The 18125-nt window shown below is 34.8% G+C and overlaps 3 protein-coding genes across 3 annotated transcripts; 2 read left to right on the plus strand and 1 right to left on the minus strand.

Annotated features, from left to right (window-relative positions):
* The first annotated feature begins 2318 nt into the window (after positions 1–2318).
* On the plus strand, positions 2319–3987 carry Zmynd10 (Zinc finger MYND-type containing 10). Its single transcript, XM_064052009.1, has 4 exons — positions 2319–2582; positions 2632–3280; positions 3366–3706; positions 3756–3987. The coding sequence occupies exons 1-4, from the start codon at positions 2497–2499 to the stop codon at positions 3940–3942; spliced, it is 1263 nt and encodes a 420-aa protein (XP_063908079.1). The 5' UTR covers positions 2319–2496; the 3' UTR covers positions 3943–3987.
* Positions 3943–4971, minus strand: Rps12 (Ribosomal protein S12). The gene is made up of 4 exons (XM_064052012.1): positions 4891–4971; positions 4739–4768; positions 4212–4554; positions 3943–4040 (listed from the first exon to the last, which is right to left on the minus strand). Exons 2-4 carry the CDS (start codon positions 4753–4755, stop codon positions 3978–3980), a joined length of 423 nt encoding a protein of 140 aa, XP_063908082.1. The 5' UTR covers positions 4756–4768; positions 4891–4971; the 3' UTR covers positions 3943–3977.
* An 88-nt stretch (positions 4972–5059) lies between these two features.
* Positions 5060–6334, plus strand: LOC135126170 (cyclin-Q). The gene is made up of 3 exons (XM_064052010.1): positions 5060–5341; positions 5393–5621; positions 5691–6334. The coding sequence occupies exons 2-3, from the start codon at positions 5400–5402 to the stop codon at positions 6228–6230; spliced, it is 762 nt and encodes a 253-aa protein (XP_063908080.1). The 5' UTR covers positions 5060–5341; positions 5393–5399; the 3' UTR covers positions 6231–6334.
* The last annotated feature ends 11791 nt before the right edge of the window (positions 6335–18125 follow it).

Below are 18125 nucleotides of genomic sequence, written 5' to 3' on the forward strand. Positions count from 1 at the left end.
CGTAACAGCATACTGAGAGTCAAACAGAGAAACTGTAAACAAAACGACCATCGGTTTTATTGCTTCGACTTCCGCTTATTATATAAAACATTGGGTTTTATTTTAATTCTTGACGGTGAAATTCACAATAGGTTGATTATAAACATGTCTATTTCGCATTCGCGGAACCAAGTGACCGCAGAAAACAAATGCAGGTCTGTAATGTTAAAGTCGATGTAAATAAGCGTGCTACCCTTATGTTTCAACCGAGTTTTTCCTTTAACAAATTTTGTGTCTACCAAATTGGGTTGGTTGGGGTGTAATACTAATAATAAGTGTTGCCTTTAATTTAATCAATAAAATAAATTGACTTCATTAATTTTTTTGAACCACCTCTTAAGAAAATCTAAAAAATATGAATGGAATGATAAATCACAAGTACAAACTCATCATATTTTTTGCATTTTAGATAGGATTTATTCAGCAAAATTTAAGGGGACGTCATCAATTTTTTTAGGAGGGATGAACAAATACATTTTGAACAAAAGTTTACCATGCTTATAATAACTTTAAAATATTCCCAAGATTTCAAAGCATTCGGTTTTGTAATTCCTGATTAAATCGATAAAATAAATTCACGCCTTCATTAATTTTTTTGAGTCACCCTGCATATGCAAATCCAAAAATATGAATGGAATGATAAATCACAAGTACAGACTCATCATATTTTGTACATTTTAGATACGATTTATTCGGCAAACTTTTGAGCTGACGTCATCAGTTTTTTGTAGAAGATAACCAAATATATTTTGACTAAAAATTTATTATGCTCTTTATAACCTTAAAACATCTGCAAGATTTCAAAGCATTCGGTTTTGTAGTTCCTGATTAAATCAATAAAATAAATTTACGCATTCATTAATTTTTTTGAGTCACCCTGTATATGCAAATCGAAAAAATTTGAATGGAATGATAAATCACAAGAAGAGACTCACCATATTTTGTACATTTTAGATAGGATTTATTCAGCAAAATTTTGTGGTGACGTCATAAATTTTTTAGGGGGGACGACCAAATACGTTTTGATCAAAAATTTACCATGCTTATGATAATTTTAAAATATCTTCAAGATTTCGAAGCATTCGGTTTTGTAGTTCCTGAGTAAATCAGTAAAATAAATTTACGCTTTCATTTATTTTCTTGAATCACCCTGTATATGCAAATCCAAAAAATATGAATGGAGTGATAGATCACAAGTACAGACTGATCATATTTTGTACATTTCAGATATGATTTATTCGGCAAATTTTCGAGCTGACGTCATCAAGTTTTTGGAGGGGATAAGCAAATATATTTTGACTAAACATTTATTATGCTCTTTATAACCTTAAAACATCTGCAAGATGTCAGAGCATTCCGTTTTGTAGTTCCTGATTAAATCAATAAAATATATTTACGCATTCATTAATTTTTTTGAGTCACTCTGTATATGCAAATCCAAAAAATATGAATGGAGTGATAAATGACAAGTACGGACTCATCATATTTTGTACATTTTAGATATGATTTATTCCACAAACTTTTGAGCTGACGTCATCAATGTTTTGGAGGGGATAAGCAAATATATTTTGACTAAACATTTATTATGCTCTTTATAACCTTAAAATGTCTGCAAGATTTCGAAGCATTCGGTTTTGTAGTTCCTGAGTAAATCAGTAAAATAAATTTAAGCATTCATTAATTTTTTTGAGTCACCCTGTATATGCAAATCCAAAAAATATGAATGGAGTGATAGATCACAAGTACAGACTCATTATATTTTGTACATTTTAGATATGATTTATTCCACAAACTTTTGAGCTGACGTCATCAAGTTTTTGGAGGGGATAAGCAAATATTTTTTGACTAAAGATTTATGATGCTCTTTATAGCCTTAAAACATCTGCAACATTTCAAAGCATTCTGGTTAGCAGATTAAAAATTAAATTTCAAAATGTTTTATAATTTTGATTTTTTTTCCAAAAATCTGGACGTTTCGGGTGAAAAGTCGATTCAGAGTTGTAAACTACATGTGTAGGACTATGTTATTTTATACAATTGAAAACCCATTTACTATGTACAATTTTGAAGTGACGTCATCGCATTAGTGGTGGGGATGATTAGACAAATTTTGGTTAGCGTTTTACCATCTACATGATATTCTTAATATAAGTACAAAATTTCACAACAGTCGGTCAAGTACTTTCGGAGATTATCTGTCTAATAAAAATCCGGGGGCAGACGGACAGACGGACAGACAGACGGAAATGGGGGACCTATTTCTTCGTCTTCTAGGGGTCATGAAAGATCGAGAAAACGTAAAAGTAGAGAGTCGGCCGACGGACTCGATTACAATACTTCCTTTGCTTACGCTCGGGAAGTAAAAATTGGTCTAAAGTTATTTACATAGAACATCCCTTGAAAAATTTCACCACCATTCCCATAGAAACCATCTGGCGTTTAATCAATCACCCAAAAATGGACGCCATTCTCTTACCCACAGAAATCGAATTTTACGTCGACACGATGACCCCTCAGAACATCCGCGACGTGGGAAGCAAACAGTAACCCCCAAACCCACACACCCCTCAATCTCAAACCGACTTCCTCCAGGTGGCTCGAGTGGCACCAGCGCCTCCAGAAACTCAACCAAGAAGCCCTCATTGAAGCCTCCCAAGTGCGCGAGGAGCACGTCAAAGAAACCCTCGTCACCTTGCAGAAATCTCCGGTCCTCGTCCACGAAGCCATCCTCATTAACATCTGGAAGCACAAGATCCTGCCGCAGCTGCTCAAACTGGACCCGGCACCCAAAAACACCTTCCTGGCTTACACCATCCTGTACCACGAAGCCGTCTGCGTGGCGCTCTTGGAACTGGTGATGTACCACGCCAACTGCTGCGACTCCCTGGGGGATTCTGCCGCCGATCTTCTGGACTACGCTTGCGGTACGGGGTCGCAGTTGCTGTCAGTGCAGAAATCGGACATCCAGCTGAAAGAATCCACCAGGGAAGAGTTAATGCGGCAGTTCAACGATCTGACTTTTGACATTGGCATAAGGTCGCTTTCGATTATTCGTTATCTGGCGGAGAACTTGGAGGTGCTGACTTTGAATATTTGTTCGCGGATTTACGATACGCATGATGTGCCTGTGCTGTTTGCGCAGCTGCTGCTGGTGCGCCCGTGGGTGAAGAACGGGAAGCAGTACAGAGGCGGGAAGTGGATGGACTGGGATGGGGAGGCGCTGGGGCAGGTAGAGGCGCAGGTACAGTAAAAACGTTTTAAATACACTCTGTTACAACGCAAATTGAAGAAGGTTAATTTAAATTTGTATTTTTATTAATTTCAAGGTCTGGTTGACTTTGCGCCATTTACTCTTAGATCCGGCTTGCAAAGACTACTACACGATCACTGAAGCTCGTCGTTCCCAATTAACTAAATTAATGATGATGTTAACCCCTACACTCCTAGATCAGCTGTCGCCCCTTATCGAACTCAAACAATGGCTATCACACATGTCTATAATGGAACAAGTGGCGAAAGCTTCCAAACCCATTCTCCTTGAAACCGTTCTAGAAATCAAGGAAAAAATTCTTGAGCAATCTGGAGGTAAATGGAAGAAATTAGCAAAAGAACAACTTCCTACAATATTTTGCAACGACCAGAAGACGCTAATGGAAAATGCGCAAATGTTAGTGTTATCAGTAATTATCTATGAAGTTGCAACATTGTTCTTTCAGGTTGAGTGAAGCCTACAACACCGACTTAATCGACAAGTTTGAGGTCAAAGAGAAAGCGTCGTGTGAACAATGTGGCAAAAATGCCATACAAAGATGCTCGCGTTGTAAGAAAGTCTGGTATTGTTCACGTTCGTGTCAGGTGACCCACTGGCCGCAACACAAGGAAGCTTGTAATAATACTGAATAGTTGTATTAAAGTTTTATTTTTTATAAAATAAACAATTACTTAGCATTCTTAAGGTATTCTTTAAGAACATCTAGGGCTGGGGATTCCTCGCCGTAATCCTAAAACAAAAACGCAACTATAGATCTTACTAACACCACACAAGTGGAACTAAATTGATAGACAGTCAGAAGGTATAATCACATCAGGTGATATTTGGGTATCAGAAGAGGGAGCCTACCGTAATCTCATCACACTTTACCCATAAAATACCAATTTAAAAACACACTCACCCTGATTACAACACACGAGCACCCAACAACTTTCCTCGCTTTGCCAGTATTGTCGATTTTGCAAAGTCCTGACCACTCTCCCAACTTTTTGTTATTGTCGACTTTAATCAAGGGAATATTGTGTTCGGAACATAGCGCCGAAACTAATTTTTTGTACATGGGTTCGTCGCAATTCTCCGCCAACACGCACAAAACGGCCTGTCGCTTATCCAGAGCTTTGGCGGCTTCATGCAAACCGTGTACGATCCCATCGTGGATGAGTGCCGTCTTTAGGACTTCTTGCAGGGCTTGGTTGACATCCATCGCGCCACCGGTGGTCGGTGGGGCCACCGGGGTGTCATCACTAAAAACACGAATAGGTTAGGTTCCACACACACTCACATTTCAATAATTAATCGTTTTCGAAAATTCAGACGGCGACTATCAGCACGGTTTTTTAATTGGGTAACTCTCAGAAGAGGGAGCCGCCAAGAATCATCACGAAGGGGCTGTTTTTGCGGAAATAAACAATAAGGTTAGGTACTCACACTTCGACGTCCGACATTTTTGTGGAATTTCTGAAACAAAGAAAAATTTCGAGTTCATGATGTGTGGAAGGTTTGTTTTAGTGGTGGATGGGGTGAGAAATCGAAGGATGGGGGCTAAGTTTTTGGATAAAAGTAAAAAACGTGAAATTTACCTTGTTACTTGACGTATCCAAGAAGCAGAAGAGTTGGGGAATTTTCAGTCTGTCGTTGCCACAACTAGCTGCGCAGGAGCACCAACTTAACTACTGTCACACTATTGTTGCTTGTTTTTGGTCGCAGAAACCCCTTCCGGGCACTAATTGTCGCTTTAAGGGTAGTAAACCCGAGGTCGTCCCTAATTACGCGATTATATTCATCTGAGTTGTTAATTTCGTGAAATTTTTTAATTGGAGCGCCCCCTCGTGGCATTGTGCGTACCACCCATTTTGTTAAAACCGCAAGCGCTTTGTCAATTCCTCCAGTACCAATTTTGACAACAATTTGTTTACACTTTGACTGTCCAGATTGGGGTGGCCCCCGGCACAGTTCACTTAGTAACAAACTACCGCTCTAAATCAATAGCAAAAAAGCCGGTGGGTGGTTCCGAACATCAACCAATCCCAGGTTAGCAAAATTTCCAAAATTGGGTTACAACCTCTATTCCTCGACTTGTAGCCTCAAAATGAAGGACGTCATCGATGTTATGGAACTGCAACGCGAGCGCAACAAACGCATCACCCCCGTAGACTACAGAAACCTCGACTTCAACGGCGGCTTCACCCCAGCTCGGTTCATATTCGAATGCGGCATGAAACTGCAAGGCCAACCTTTAACCCTAGCCACTGCTGCCATCTTAATGCACAAATTTTTCAAAGAAGTCGAGCAGTCAAAATACGACTGTTTTGTAAGTGTAGACAGCCTGAGGCTATGAAAGTTCAAATCTGGTTCATTCACACTTGCAATTTATTTACAGTTAATCGCCGCGTCTACGCTGTATCTCGCCGGGAAAGTGAAAGATGACCCTCTCAAGATCAGGGATATCATCAACGTGGCGCACAACACCCTCCATCGGGGCAGCAGCCCCCTCGAAATCGGGGACGAGTACTGGAGCATGCGCGACGCGATCGTGCAAGCGGAACTCCTGATTATGAGGGTGCTGAAGTTCGAAGTGTCGATCACGCACCCCCATAAGTACATGTTGCACTATTTGAGGTCGATGGAGGCTTGGTTGGGGAAGGACACGTGGGGGCAGGTACCGATAGCGAGGACTTCAGCGGCGTTTCTGCAGGACTTCCACCACGACCCTAGCATTCTGGATTATCAGCCGCAGCACGTCGCGGTCGCTTGTATATCGCTGGCGTTGCAGTGTTATGGGGTGAGGTTGCCGCTGATCGAGGATAAGGACGACGAGACGTGGTATTCGGTGTTTGTTAAGGATCTGCAGAAGGACAAGCACTGGGAAATTATGGAGAAAATCATGGACACCTACAACAGGGAGCCTGAGACTGCTTAATTAAGTATTCTTTTACATTCTGATTGTGTAATACATCATACTAATAGTAAGTTTTATGGTTTGATACATGCATTAATTTTGTAATAAAGATGAATGAAATTGGAGTTGTTGGCTTCGTTTCCTGGAAAGCGTGGTGTTTGGGTTTATTAATTCATTTTTAAGTGATAACCGGTTTCTTATCTGGTGTTTTGTCTATACTGTAATTACAGGATTCAGTGCACTTTTAGAAAATGGGTTTTTTACTTAGATCGAGGCCACGGCCGGAGCGGATTTGGTGGAAATTTCGTTCAACGATAAATTAATACATTTATTACTAGCTATACAAAAATGCACAGCTCTGCTTTCGCTAAAACGAAACTTCTTGGCAGCTTTTTCATATCAATGTTTACATGTTCTCACTGTCAGCGGAAAAAAGTCTTAACGTTCTACAGGAAATGACGCACTAGGAATACAATAATTGGTGAAAGTACGCGCTCATTGACGATAAAATAATCACACAAAGTAAAATTAAAACTGGGTAGTACAGGAGAAGGAATAAACCGGTGGTTTCTTCAGTGTGAAGTCCACAAACTGTTTATATTTGAATTCAAAGATGTGTTTACCCATGATAGAGTAAATTACCAAATATTTATTAGACTTGTTATCACGAATCTGTTCCTGGACCAAAATCTTCCATGAAGACGTACAATTCCAAAGTAACAATCTCGAGTACAGGTATTAATTGATAACGTCAAGTAATATTTGAGTAGGCGAGAAAACGGAACGAGTTTAATGTGATGTTTCCTTCCCGCGTTAATCTTATCTATACAGGCAATTTCCTTTATAATCCCGTCGACGCTTGATTTCTCTCGTTCCGTGGCAGCGATTTTTCTTACAAAATAAATCTGTTTATTCCCCCCCAAAAATTGATGACGTCATCTCAAAATTTTGCCGAATAAATTCTACCCAAAGTGTGCAAAATATGATGAGTTTTTACTTGTGATTTATTATTGCATTCATATTTTTTAGATTTGCTTGAACAGATTATTTTATTGATTAAATCAGGAACGACTCACTCCATTTTCACAGAAAATTTTGGGAATACAATGCTGTTATTTTTTGTATTACCATAGATTAATATAGATGCAACATACAGGCTGATTTTACAAAACCACCCTTATTGACATTGGAGTCCTCAACCGCCAAATTTAAATAGTCCATGCCAATAAAAAAATTGGTCTAAAGAGTTTAGACAGTACTTCCCTCGCTGTCGGAAACTTGACGACTGCATGCCTATTGTGTTTTTTTTCTCATTACATTTTTGTAGTGGGAATTTAAAAAAAAATTGCGATGACGTCATCAACATTTTTGCAAGGACACGTATATCAGTTGGGATAGATGTAGTGTAATACTAAGAATGAAATTATTATATTCTCAAATTTTCGGGAAAATGAATTGGGTCGTTTTGAATATTGATTTGTAATAATCAATAAAATAACGAAACAATTTACTCACGTATACGTATCAGAGGCAACTGAAAATCGTGTATGTATAAACATTCTTAATTTAAGATGACAGGCGTAACAGCATACGTGAGAGTCAAACAGAGAAACTGTAAACAAAACGACCATCGGTTTTATTGCTTCGACTTCCGCTTGTTATATAAAACATTGGGTTTTATTTTAATTTTTGACGGTGGAATTCACAATTGGTTGATTATAAACATGTCTATTCCACATTCGCGGAACCAAGTGAACGCATAAAACAAATGCAGGTCTGTAATGTTAAAGTCGATGTAAATAAGCGTGCTACCCTTATGTTTCAACCGAGTTTTTCCTTTAACAAATTTTGTGTCTACCAAATTGGGTTGGTTGGGGTGTAATACTAATAATAAGTGTTGCCTTTAATTTAATCAATAAAATAAATTGACTTCATTAATTTTTTTGAACCACCTCTTAAGAAAATCTAAAAAATATGAATGGAATGATAAATCACAAGTACAAACTCATCATATTTTTTGCATTTTAGATAGGATTTATTCAGCAAAATTTAAGGGTGACGTCATCAATTTTTTTAGGAGGGATGAACAAATACATTTTGAACAAAAGTTTACCATGCTTATAATAACTTTAAAATATTCCCAAGATTTCAAAGCATTCGGTTTTGTAATTCCTGATTAAATCGATAAAATATATTCACGCCTTCATTAATTTTTTTGAGTCACCCTGCATATGCAAATCTAAAAATATGAATGGAATGATAAATCACAAGTACAGACTCATCATATTTTGTACATTTTAGATACGATTTATTCGGCAAACTTTTGAGCTGACGTCATCAGTTTTTTGTAGAAGATAACCAAATATATTTTGACTAAAAATTTATTATGCTCTTTATAACCTTAAAACATCTGCAAGATTTCAAAGCATTCGGTTTTGTAGTTCCTGATTAAATCAATAAAATAAATTTACGCATTCATTAATTTTTTTGAGTCACCCTGTATATGGAAATCGAAAAAATTTGAATGTAATGATAAATCACAAGAAGAGACTCACCATATTTTGTACATTTTAGATAGGATTTTTTCAGCAAAATTTTGTGGTGACATAGATTTTTTAGGGGGGACGACCAAATACGTTTTGATCAAAAATTGACCATGCTTATGATAATTTTAAAATATCTTCAAGATTTCGAAGCATTCGGTTTTGTAGTTCCTGAGTAAATCAGTAAAATAAATTTACGCTTTCATTTATTTTCTTGAATCACCCTGTATATACAAATCCAAAAAATATGAATGGAGTGATAGATCACAAGTACAGACTGATCATATTTTGTACATTTTAGATATGATTTATTCGGCAAATTTTCGAGCTGACGTCATCAAGTTTTTGGAGGGGATAAGCAAATATATTTTGACTAAACATTTATTATGCTCTTTATAACCTTAAAACATCTGCAAGATGTCAGAGCATTCCGTTTTGTAGTTCCTGATTAAATCAATAAAATATATTTACGCATTCATTAATTTTTTTGAGTCACTCTGTATATGCAAATCCAAAAAATATGAATGGAGTGATAAATGACAAGTACAAGCTCATCATATTTTGTACATTTTAGATACGATTTATTCGGCAAACTTTTGAGCTGACGTCATCAGTTTTTTGTAGAAGATAACCAAATATATTTTTACTAAAAATTTATTACGCTCTTTATAACCTTAAAACATCTGCAAGATTTCAAAGCATTCGGTTTTGTAGTTCCTGATTAAAACAATAAAATAAATTTACGCATTCATTAATTTTTTTGAGTCACCTGTATATGCAAATCGAAAAAATTTGAATGTAATGATAAATCACAAGAAGAGACTCACCATATTTTGTACATTTTAGATAGGATTTTTTCAGCAAAATTTTGTGGTGACATAAATTTTTTAGGGGGGACGACCAAATACGTTTTGATCAAAAATTTACCATGCTTATGATAATTTTAAAATATCTTCAAGATTTCGAAGCATTCGGTTTTGTAGTTCCTGAGTAAATCAGTAAAATAAATTTACGCTTTCATTTATTTTCTTGAATCACCCTGTATATACAAATCCAAAAAATATGAATGGAGTGATAGATCACAAGTACAGACTGATCATATTTTGTACATTTTAGATATGATTTATTCGGCAAATTTTCGAGCTGACGTCATCAAGTTTTTGGAGGGGATAAGCAAATATATTTTGACTAAACATTTATTATGCTCTTTATAACCTTAAAACATCTGCAAGATGTCAGAGCATTCCGTTTTGTAGTTCCTGATTAAATCAATAAAATATATTTACGCATTCATTAATTTTTTTGAGTCACCCTGTATATGCAAATCCAAAAAATATGAATGGAGTGATAGATCCTAAGTAAAGGCTCATCATATTTTGTACATTTTAGATATGATTTATTCCACAAACTTTTGAGCTGACGTCATCAAGTTTTTGGAGGGGACAAGCAAATATTTTTTGACTAAAGATTTATGATGCTCTTTATAGCCTTAAAACATCTGCAACATTTCAAAGCATTCTGGTTAGCAGATTAAAAATTAAATTTCAAAATGTTGTTTTATAATTTTGATTTTTTTTCCAAAAATCTGGACGTTTCGGGTGAAAAGTCGATTCAGAGTTGTAAACTACATGTGTAGGACTATGTTATTTTATACAATTGAAAACCCATTTACTATGTACAATTTTGAAGTGACGTCATCGCATTAGTGGTGGGGATGATTAGACAAATTTTGGTTAGCGTTTTACCATCTACATGATATTCTTAATATAAGTACAAAATTTCACAACAATCGGTCGAGTACTTTCGGAGATTATCTGTCTAATAAAAATCCGGGACAACAGACGGACAGACGGACAGACGGACAGACAGACGGAAATGGGAGACCTATTTCTTCGTCTTCTAGGGGTCATGAAAGATCGAGAAAACGTAAAAGTAGAGAGTCGGCCGACGGACTCGATTACAATACTTCCTTTGCTTACGCTCGGGAAGTAAAAATTAAATTTCAAAATGTTGTTTTATAATTTTGATTTTTTTTCCAAAAATCTGGACGTTTCGGGTGAAAAGTCGATTCAGAGTTGTAAACTACATGTGTAGGACTATGTTATTTTATACAATTGAAAACCCATTTACTATGTACAATTTTGAAGTGACGTCATCGCATTAGTGGTGGGGATGATTAGACAAATTTTGGTTAGCGTTTTACCATCTACATGATATTCTTAATATCAATACAAAATTTCACAACAATCGGTCGAGTACTTTGGGAGATTATCTGTCTAATAAAAATCCGGGGGCAGACGGACAGACGGACAGACGGACGGACAGACGGACGGACAGACAGACGGAAATGGGAGACCTATTTCTTCGTCTTCTAGGGGTCATGAAAGATCGAGAAAACGTAAAAGTAGAGAGTCGGCCGACGGACTCGATTACAATACTTCCTTTGCTTACGCTCGGGAAGTAAAAAGTTAAAATTTTTAAAAAATTGCCCGGTTTTTCCAAGTCACCTTTTTAAGAAAGTCAAAATTTTAACGAATATATCCTGTTTTATCAAACGTGAATACGGTTTCGGCCAAGAAAATTCACCTTTTAAAAACACTTAAAGTTCGCCTTTTTGGCTGTTTTTCTGTTGGGCCACTTCAGCACACATATGAATCTCCGACCACTGAATTTACCAGACGTCACAAAAACCCGTATAAAAAGTCGTACACGACGTGGACTAATTAATCTGGAAATCTCACAAACGGCATTACAAATTTTACCCTGTTTTGAATTTTGTATTAGTAAGGCCCCCTCAGAACACAATACATTTTTAATGCTTTTAGCCTGGATTTCAAAGTAACTTGTAAAAAGTTAAAATTTTTAAAAAATTTGCCCGATTTTTCCAAGTCACCTTTTTAAAAAAGCCAAAATTTTAAGGAATATATCCTGTTTTATCAATCGTGAATACGGTTTCGGCCAAGAAAAGTTACCATTTAAAAACACTTAAAATTCGTCTTTTAACCCTGTTTTTCTGTTGGGCCATTTCAGCACATATGAATACGCTTTAATTTTGAACATTTATGCTTCAATCATATCCATAAATATCATATGGTGCATTTGTTTCAGGTGTTAAAGTTTTCATGATTACAGTTACCTATAATTATATCCATAATTTATAGTAGAATATATTCATAGAGGCGGTGTGTCGTTAACTTGTGCGGTGACGGTGCTACATTTAATTCCTTTATTTCCTGAGATTTCTGCTAAAGTTTTTTAAGGAAATTGGTGAACTGAGTGATACTTAGCATAGTACGTCGACACCCCCTTAGGTGGGGTCGGTGAGTGACCTATACTCGAAAATCTTTATTTTACTAATTTTCTTCATATTACCTTGATTTTTATTAACAGTTTTTTCGAATACACTCCTATCGCTATCTGACCCTGTAGGGGGGATAGTGTGATTTATCAGCACTACGTTTGTTAGTTTATTAAATTTGAGCGATGGCAATCAAATGTACTAAGTGCAACCGTACTATCACTCGGGCTGAAAATCATTTATCATGTAAAGCATGCAAATTACATTTTCATTGCGACTGTGTGACGATTGATGAGGATTCTTACAACAGGTTGAAAGAACTAGGTAAACTTAATAATTGGTTCTGTGCATTTTGTTCAATTTCTCTGGTTTCTGCCGATAATCCTAATGTGGTCAATCCAGAAACTAATACCAGTGATCTAAATTAACACCTGAGACTATGAAAATGATTGACACCATTGTAGCCAAACATATAAAGCCATTAATAGACGCCATTTCTGAACTAAAAATGACAATTCAGGACTTATCTACTGAAAACTTGAACCTACGCAATGAAATCGGTAAATTAAATAACATCTTACCTTGTGAACAAACCAATTTTGCTGATATAGATGCACAGAATGCAAAAACTTCTTACCGGAATGTAGTTACGAAGAATTCCCAGAAGACGATAATAGTAAAGCCAAAAGACGATAAACAGTCTACTAATAAAACAAAATTTGATGTTATGAAAAGTGTTGATCCTCTTAAAGACGTCAACATTGGAAAAGTTAAGGATTTGAAAGATGGCGGTTTGTTATTAAAATGTGATAATTCCTGCAATTTTAAACAAATTGCCCAAGATAAACTATCTGCATCTTATGAAATTCGTGAGGTCAAATCAGTAGGACCTAGGATTCGAATTGCCGGTATCTCTGATTATATAGAATCAAAAGATGTATCTTCCTATATGAAAAAACAAAACGAATCCATATTTGATGAGAGCTCCACTTGTAATTTACTTAAATTCAGTCCAATAAAAAAAAAATACGGTCTTTCAAGCAGTTTTTGAAGTTGACTTAATAACATATAAAAAAGCGTTAAGTTTAGGTCATTGCCTTATTGGTTTAAACGGTTGTTCTATTTATGACGCCATAGATATCACAAAATGTTATAATTGTAATACCTTTGGCCACTCTCAGAAATATTGTAAAAATACGGTTTCTTGTCCTCGTTGTGGTGGTAATCACGGTCTTAAGGATTGTAATTCAGATACAGATTCATTTACTTGTGTAAATTGTAATAATCTAAACATTAAAAATAAAAACAGTGAAATTAACGTTAACCACGCGGCCTGGGATTATAGCAAATGTGGGGCACACCAGCAAGTCCTCCAAAAAATAAAACAAGATTTATTTGGACTACCAATATAGCAATCACGTGATGATTCCAGGGTAACTTCCTTGCCTCGTTCAAGTTCATCTAATCAATTTTTGTCAGATAATTCTGGCAATATCTGCATAAAAAATTCCAAAGTACTCTTTATTTACTATCAAAATGTTAGAGGCTTTAACACCAAATTAACTGACGTATACAATTCACTTGCTAGTTGTCACTATGATGTAGTTGCTTTTACTGAGACATTCTTGAGTGAGACTGTTCAAAATTCTGAAATCTCCGGTCCTAATTATGTTATTTATAGAAGTGACCGCAAATATTCTTGTCTTGATTGTGAAAGAGGAGGAGGTGTTCTTCTTGCTGTAGATTCAAATTTAAGATCTCACAAATATAAACTTGACAGATTAAACTTTAGTGCGTTACCAGTAATTGATGTATTGGTTGTAAAAATTTGCATGGCTCATGGTACTCTTAATGTTATTGTAGTTTATGTTCCTCCAGCCCCAAGAGTTAGTGCCGGTGATGTAGAACTGTTTTTTGAACTTCTTTCCTCATTATGTTTATTACTAGGTAATAACATAATCATTCTTGGGGACTTCAATATACCAAGTTACTCTGCTTATTTAGTAAATTCTCAATTAAAAGATTCAAAAACTAATTCACTTCTTTACTTCTTAAATTTAACTAATTATCATCAATATAATTATATTACAAATAATTACGATAGATTATTAGATCTAGTTTTATCAGATAAGCAGTGTGTAATTGTGAAAGCTAGTGACGTATTACTTAACGAAGACGCCCATCACCCGAGTTTAGAAATTGAAACAAACTGCCTCAAGTTGTGTCATGGTAAATATTTGTATAATGGCAATTTTAAAACCTATAATTTCAGAAAAGCTGATTTTTATCAGTTGTACAGCTTACTCCTGAACACAGACTGGTCCTTTATTACTAGCTGTACTGATGTAGACATTGCGTGCTCCTTTTTTACTCCAAATTAAACAACATATTTGAGTTGTCAGTTCCTAAAAGCAGACGATTCAAAAAACGTCAGTACCCACCATGGTTTAATCGCCACATTATTCAAAAACTTAAGCTAAAATGGAAACTTTGGGCTATTTATAAACGTAGTAATGATGTTGAATCCTATAATAAATTCAAAAATTTAAGAGCTGAGATTAAAAATGAGATCAAACTGTCCCATATCGCATACATGCAAAACATCGAAAGCAATATTCCTTCTGATCCGAACCTTTTCTGGCAGTATATTGTCTTTATGTTTTCTCTTTAAGCTTGTAAATGGTAAAATTGATTCAGACGTACTATTGGGAAAATTGCCTTTCTTGGTACCTAGACTTAATACCAGAAATCCAGAATGTTTTTACGTTGAATTTTCAAGAATAAACGTACATATGTTTTCACCTATTGTCACTATGTGTCGTAACTATAATTTATACAGAAATCATTTTGACCTATTCAACAGCAGTATCCGCCAAATTAAAAGTTTGCGTTTATAATTTGGAATTAGATTTTCTCTCTTTTTTTTTTCTTAATTCTTTCCCATCCTTATAAATGGTTTATCTGTTAGGATGGCTAAATAATAATAATAATAATAATAATAATTTATTAGGTATATCAAAATGATCATAGGCGATTAATTAGTTTTATTAAGTATTTGATCGATAAGACCACATTTAAATCCGAAAACTGTCAAGTCAAATTTATCAGATTTAACTAATGTATTCGAAATATCATCCCTCTCAGAACACAATACATTTTTAATGCTTTTAGCCTGGTTTTCAAAGTAACTTGTGAAAAGTTAAAATTTTTAAAGAATTTGCCCGAGTTTTCGAACTCACCCTTTTTTAAAAAGTCAAAATTTTAAGAAATATATCCTGTTTTATCAAACGTGAATACGGTTTCGTACAAACAAATTTCCCTTTTAAAAACATTTAAAATTAGGAATTTTACCTTGTTTTCAAAGATTTTGCTCTGTTTTGAATTTTGTACTAGTAGGCCCCTCAGAACACAACACATTTTTAATGATTCCAGCCTGGTTTTCAAGATAACTTTTGAAAAGTTAAAATTTTTAAAGAATTTGCTCGGTTTTTTCAAACGTACCCTTTTCAAAAACGTCAAAATTCGTCAAAAGTCCTCATGAGCCAAGCGAATTTTAAGAAATATATCTTGTTTTATCAAACGTGAATACGGTTTCGGACAAACACTTTTGCCCCTGTTTTTGTTGGGTCACTTCAGCAAAACGTTTGTTATTATGATTCCTCTATAATAATAACAACATTTCATCTGTGTTTCTGCAAAAAAAAAACTGTTTCTATTATGTGTTTCTATTCTACTTTAAATTCACATTACTTTATTTAATAAATACTTTTTTCCTTGTGGTTTGTTAAACGGTTTTAACTGTTATAAATTAAATAGTAGAGAAACTTTTCTTACTCAACAAATCTTCGAAACTTTTCTTTGTCGGTTTCCGACCCAAAGGTTATGAGCAGTTTCACAGGTCCACAGTAAACGCGAAATTGGGACAGGGTACTTGTATCCTGTATTATTACATCGTTTTTATAGTAAAATCCATCAAATAACTTAAACAAGGGATGTCTTGAATTGATGCAAAAGGCTGTTTGTAACAACGCGATCCACGCTTCTGCAATAAGACCTTCTGTTTCGATGACGACATCTTTTAAGACACTCATATTGGATCGCCTTAATCGGACCATCTATTCGAAAAGACTAAATGCATTTTCCTAAAAACATTAACAAGAAAGGGACATACCTTGCTTTTAATTTGATCCAGAAAAACTCTTGCGGCGATAGTGGCACAAAACCGTTATGTTGATAGCATAAATCATTGACAGTCAGTGTGGCCAACAACCAACAAGTTAAAATGTAAAAAATGTAAGATTTGTAAACTGTGTTGCATATGATATTAATTTCACAAACTTCTCGGTTCGGTAAATGAACACAGTTAATATGTATAATTTACATACTTACCATTATTAGTACAACAGTTGATTTAATTTGTTCTAATATTCCTTCAATAGGAGAATCAATATCAGATATGTTCAACATGTCAATATTAAAAAAATTGGTCTAAAGAGTTTAGACAGTACTTCCCTCGCTGTCGGAAACTTGACGACTGCATGCCTATTGTGTTTTTTTTCTCATTACATTTTTGTAGTGGGAATTTAAAAAAAAATTGCGATGACGTCATCAACATTTTTGCAAGGACACGTATATCAGTTGGGATAGATGTAGTGTAATACTAAGAATAAAATTATTATATTCTCAAATTTTCGGGAAAATGAATTGGGTCGTTTTGAATATTGATTTGTAATAATCAATAAAATAACGAAACAATTTACTCACGTATACGTATCAGAGGCAACTGAAAATCGTGTATGTATAAACATTCTTAATTTAAGATGACAGGCGTAACAGCATACGTGAGAGTCAAACAGAGAAACTGTAAACAAAACGACCATCGGTTTTATTGCTTCGACTTCCGCTTATTATATAAAACATTGGGTTTTATTTTAATTCTTGACGGTGAAATTCACAATTGGTTGATTATAAACATGTCTATTTCACATTCGCGGGACCAAGTGAGCGCATAAAACAAATGCAGGTCTGTAATGTTAAAGTCGATGTAAATAAGCGTGCTACCCTTATGTTTCAACCCAGTTTTTCCTTGAATTTTGTGTCTACCAAATTGGGTTGGTTGGGGTGTAATACTAATAATAAGTATTGCCTTTAATTTAATCAATAAAATAAATTGACTTCATTAATTTTTTTGAACCACCTCTTAAGAAAATCTAAAAAATATGAATGGAATGATACATCACAAGTACAAACTCATCATATTTTTTGCATTTTAGATAGGATTTATTCAGCAAAATTTGAGGGTGACGTCATCAATTTTTTTAGGAGGGATGAAGAAATACATTTTGAACAAAAGTTTACCATGCTTATAATAACTTTAAAATATTCCCCAGATTTCAAAGCATTCGGTTTTCTAATTCCTGATTAAATCGATAAAATAAATTCACGCCTTCATTAATTTTTTTGAGTCACCCTGCATATGCAAATCCAAAAATATGAATGGAATGATAAATCACAAGTACAGACTCATCATATTTTGTACATTTTAGATACGATTTATTCGGCAAACTTTTGAGCTGACGTCATCAGTTTTTTGTAGAAGATAACCAAATATATTTTGACTAAAAATTTATTATGCTCTTTATAACCTTACAACATCTGCAAGATTTCAAAGCATTCGGTTTTGTAGTTCCTGATTAAATCAATAAAATAAATTTACGCATTCATTAATTTTTTTGAGTCACCCTGTATATGCAAATCGAAAAAATTTGAATGGAATGATAAATCACAAGAAGAGACTCACCATATTTTGTACATTTTAGGTAGGATTTATTCAGCAAAATTTTGTGGTGACATCATAAATTTTTTAGGGGGGACGACCAAATACGTTTTGATCAAAAATTTACCATGCTTATGATAATTTTAAAATATCTTCAAGATTTCAAAGCATTCGGTTTTGTAGTTCCTGAGTAAATCAATAAAATAAATTTACGCATTCATTAATTTTTTTGAGTCACCCTGTATATGCAAATCCAAAAAATATGAATGGAGTGATAGATCACAAGTACAGACTGATCA

The sequence above is a fragment of the Zophobas morio genome, unplaced genomic scaffold (assembly GCF_036711695.1).
Source record: "Zophobas morio isolate AGI-343-1 ecotype UQ-CSIRO unplaced genomic scaffold, CSIRO_AGI_Zmor_V1 ptg000010l, whole genome shotgun sequence".
In the NCBI taxonomy this organism is placed as follows: Eukaryota; Metazoa; Arthropoda; class Insecta; order Coleoptera; family Tenebrionidae; genus Zophobas; species Zophobas morio.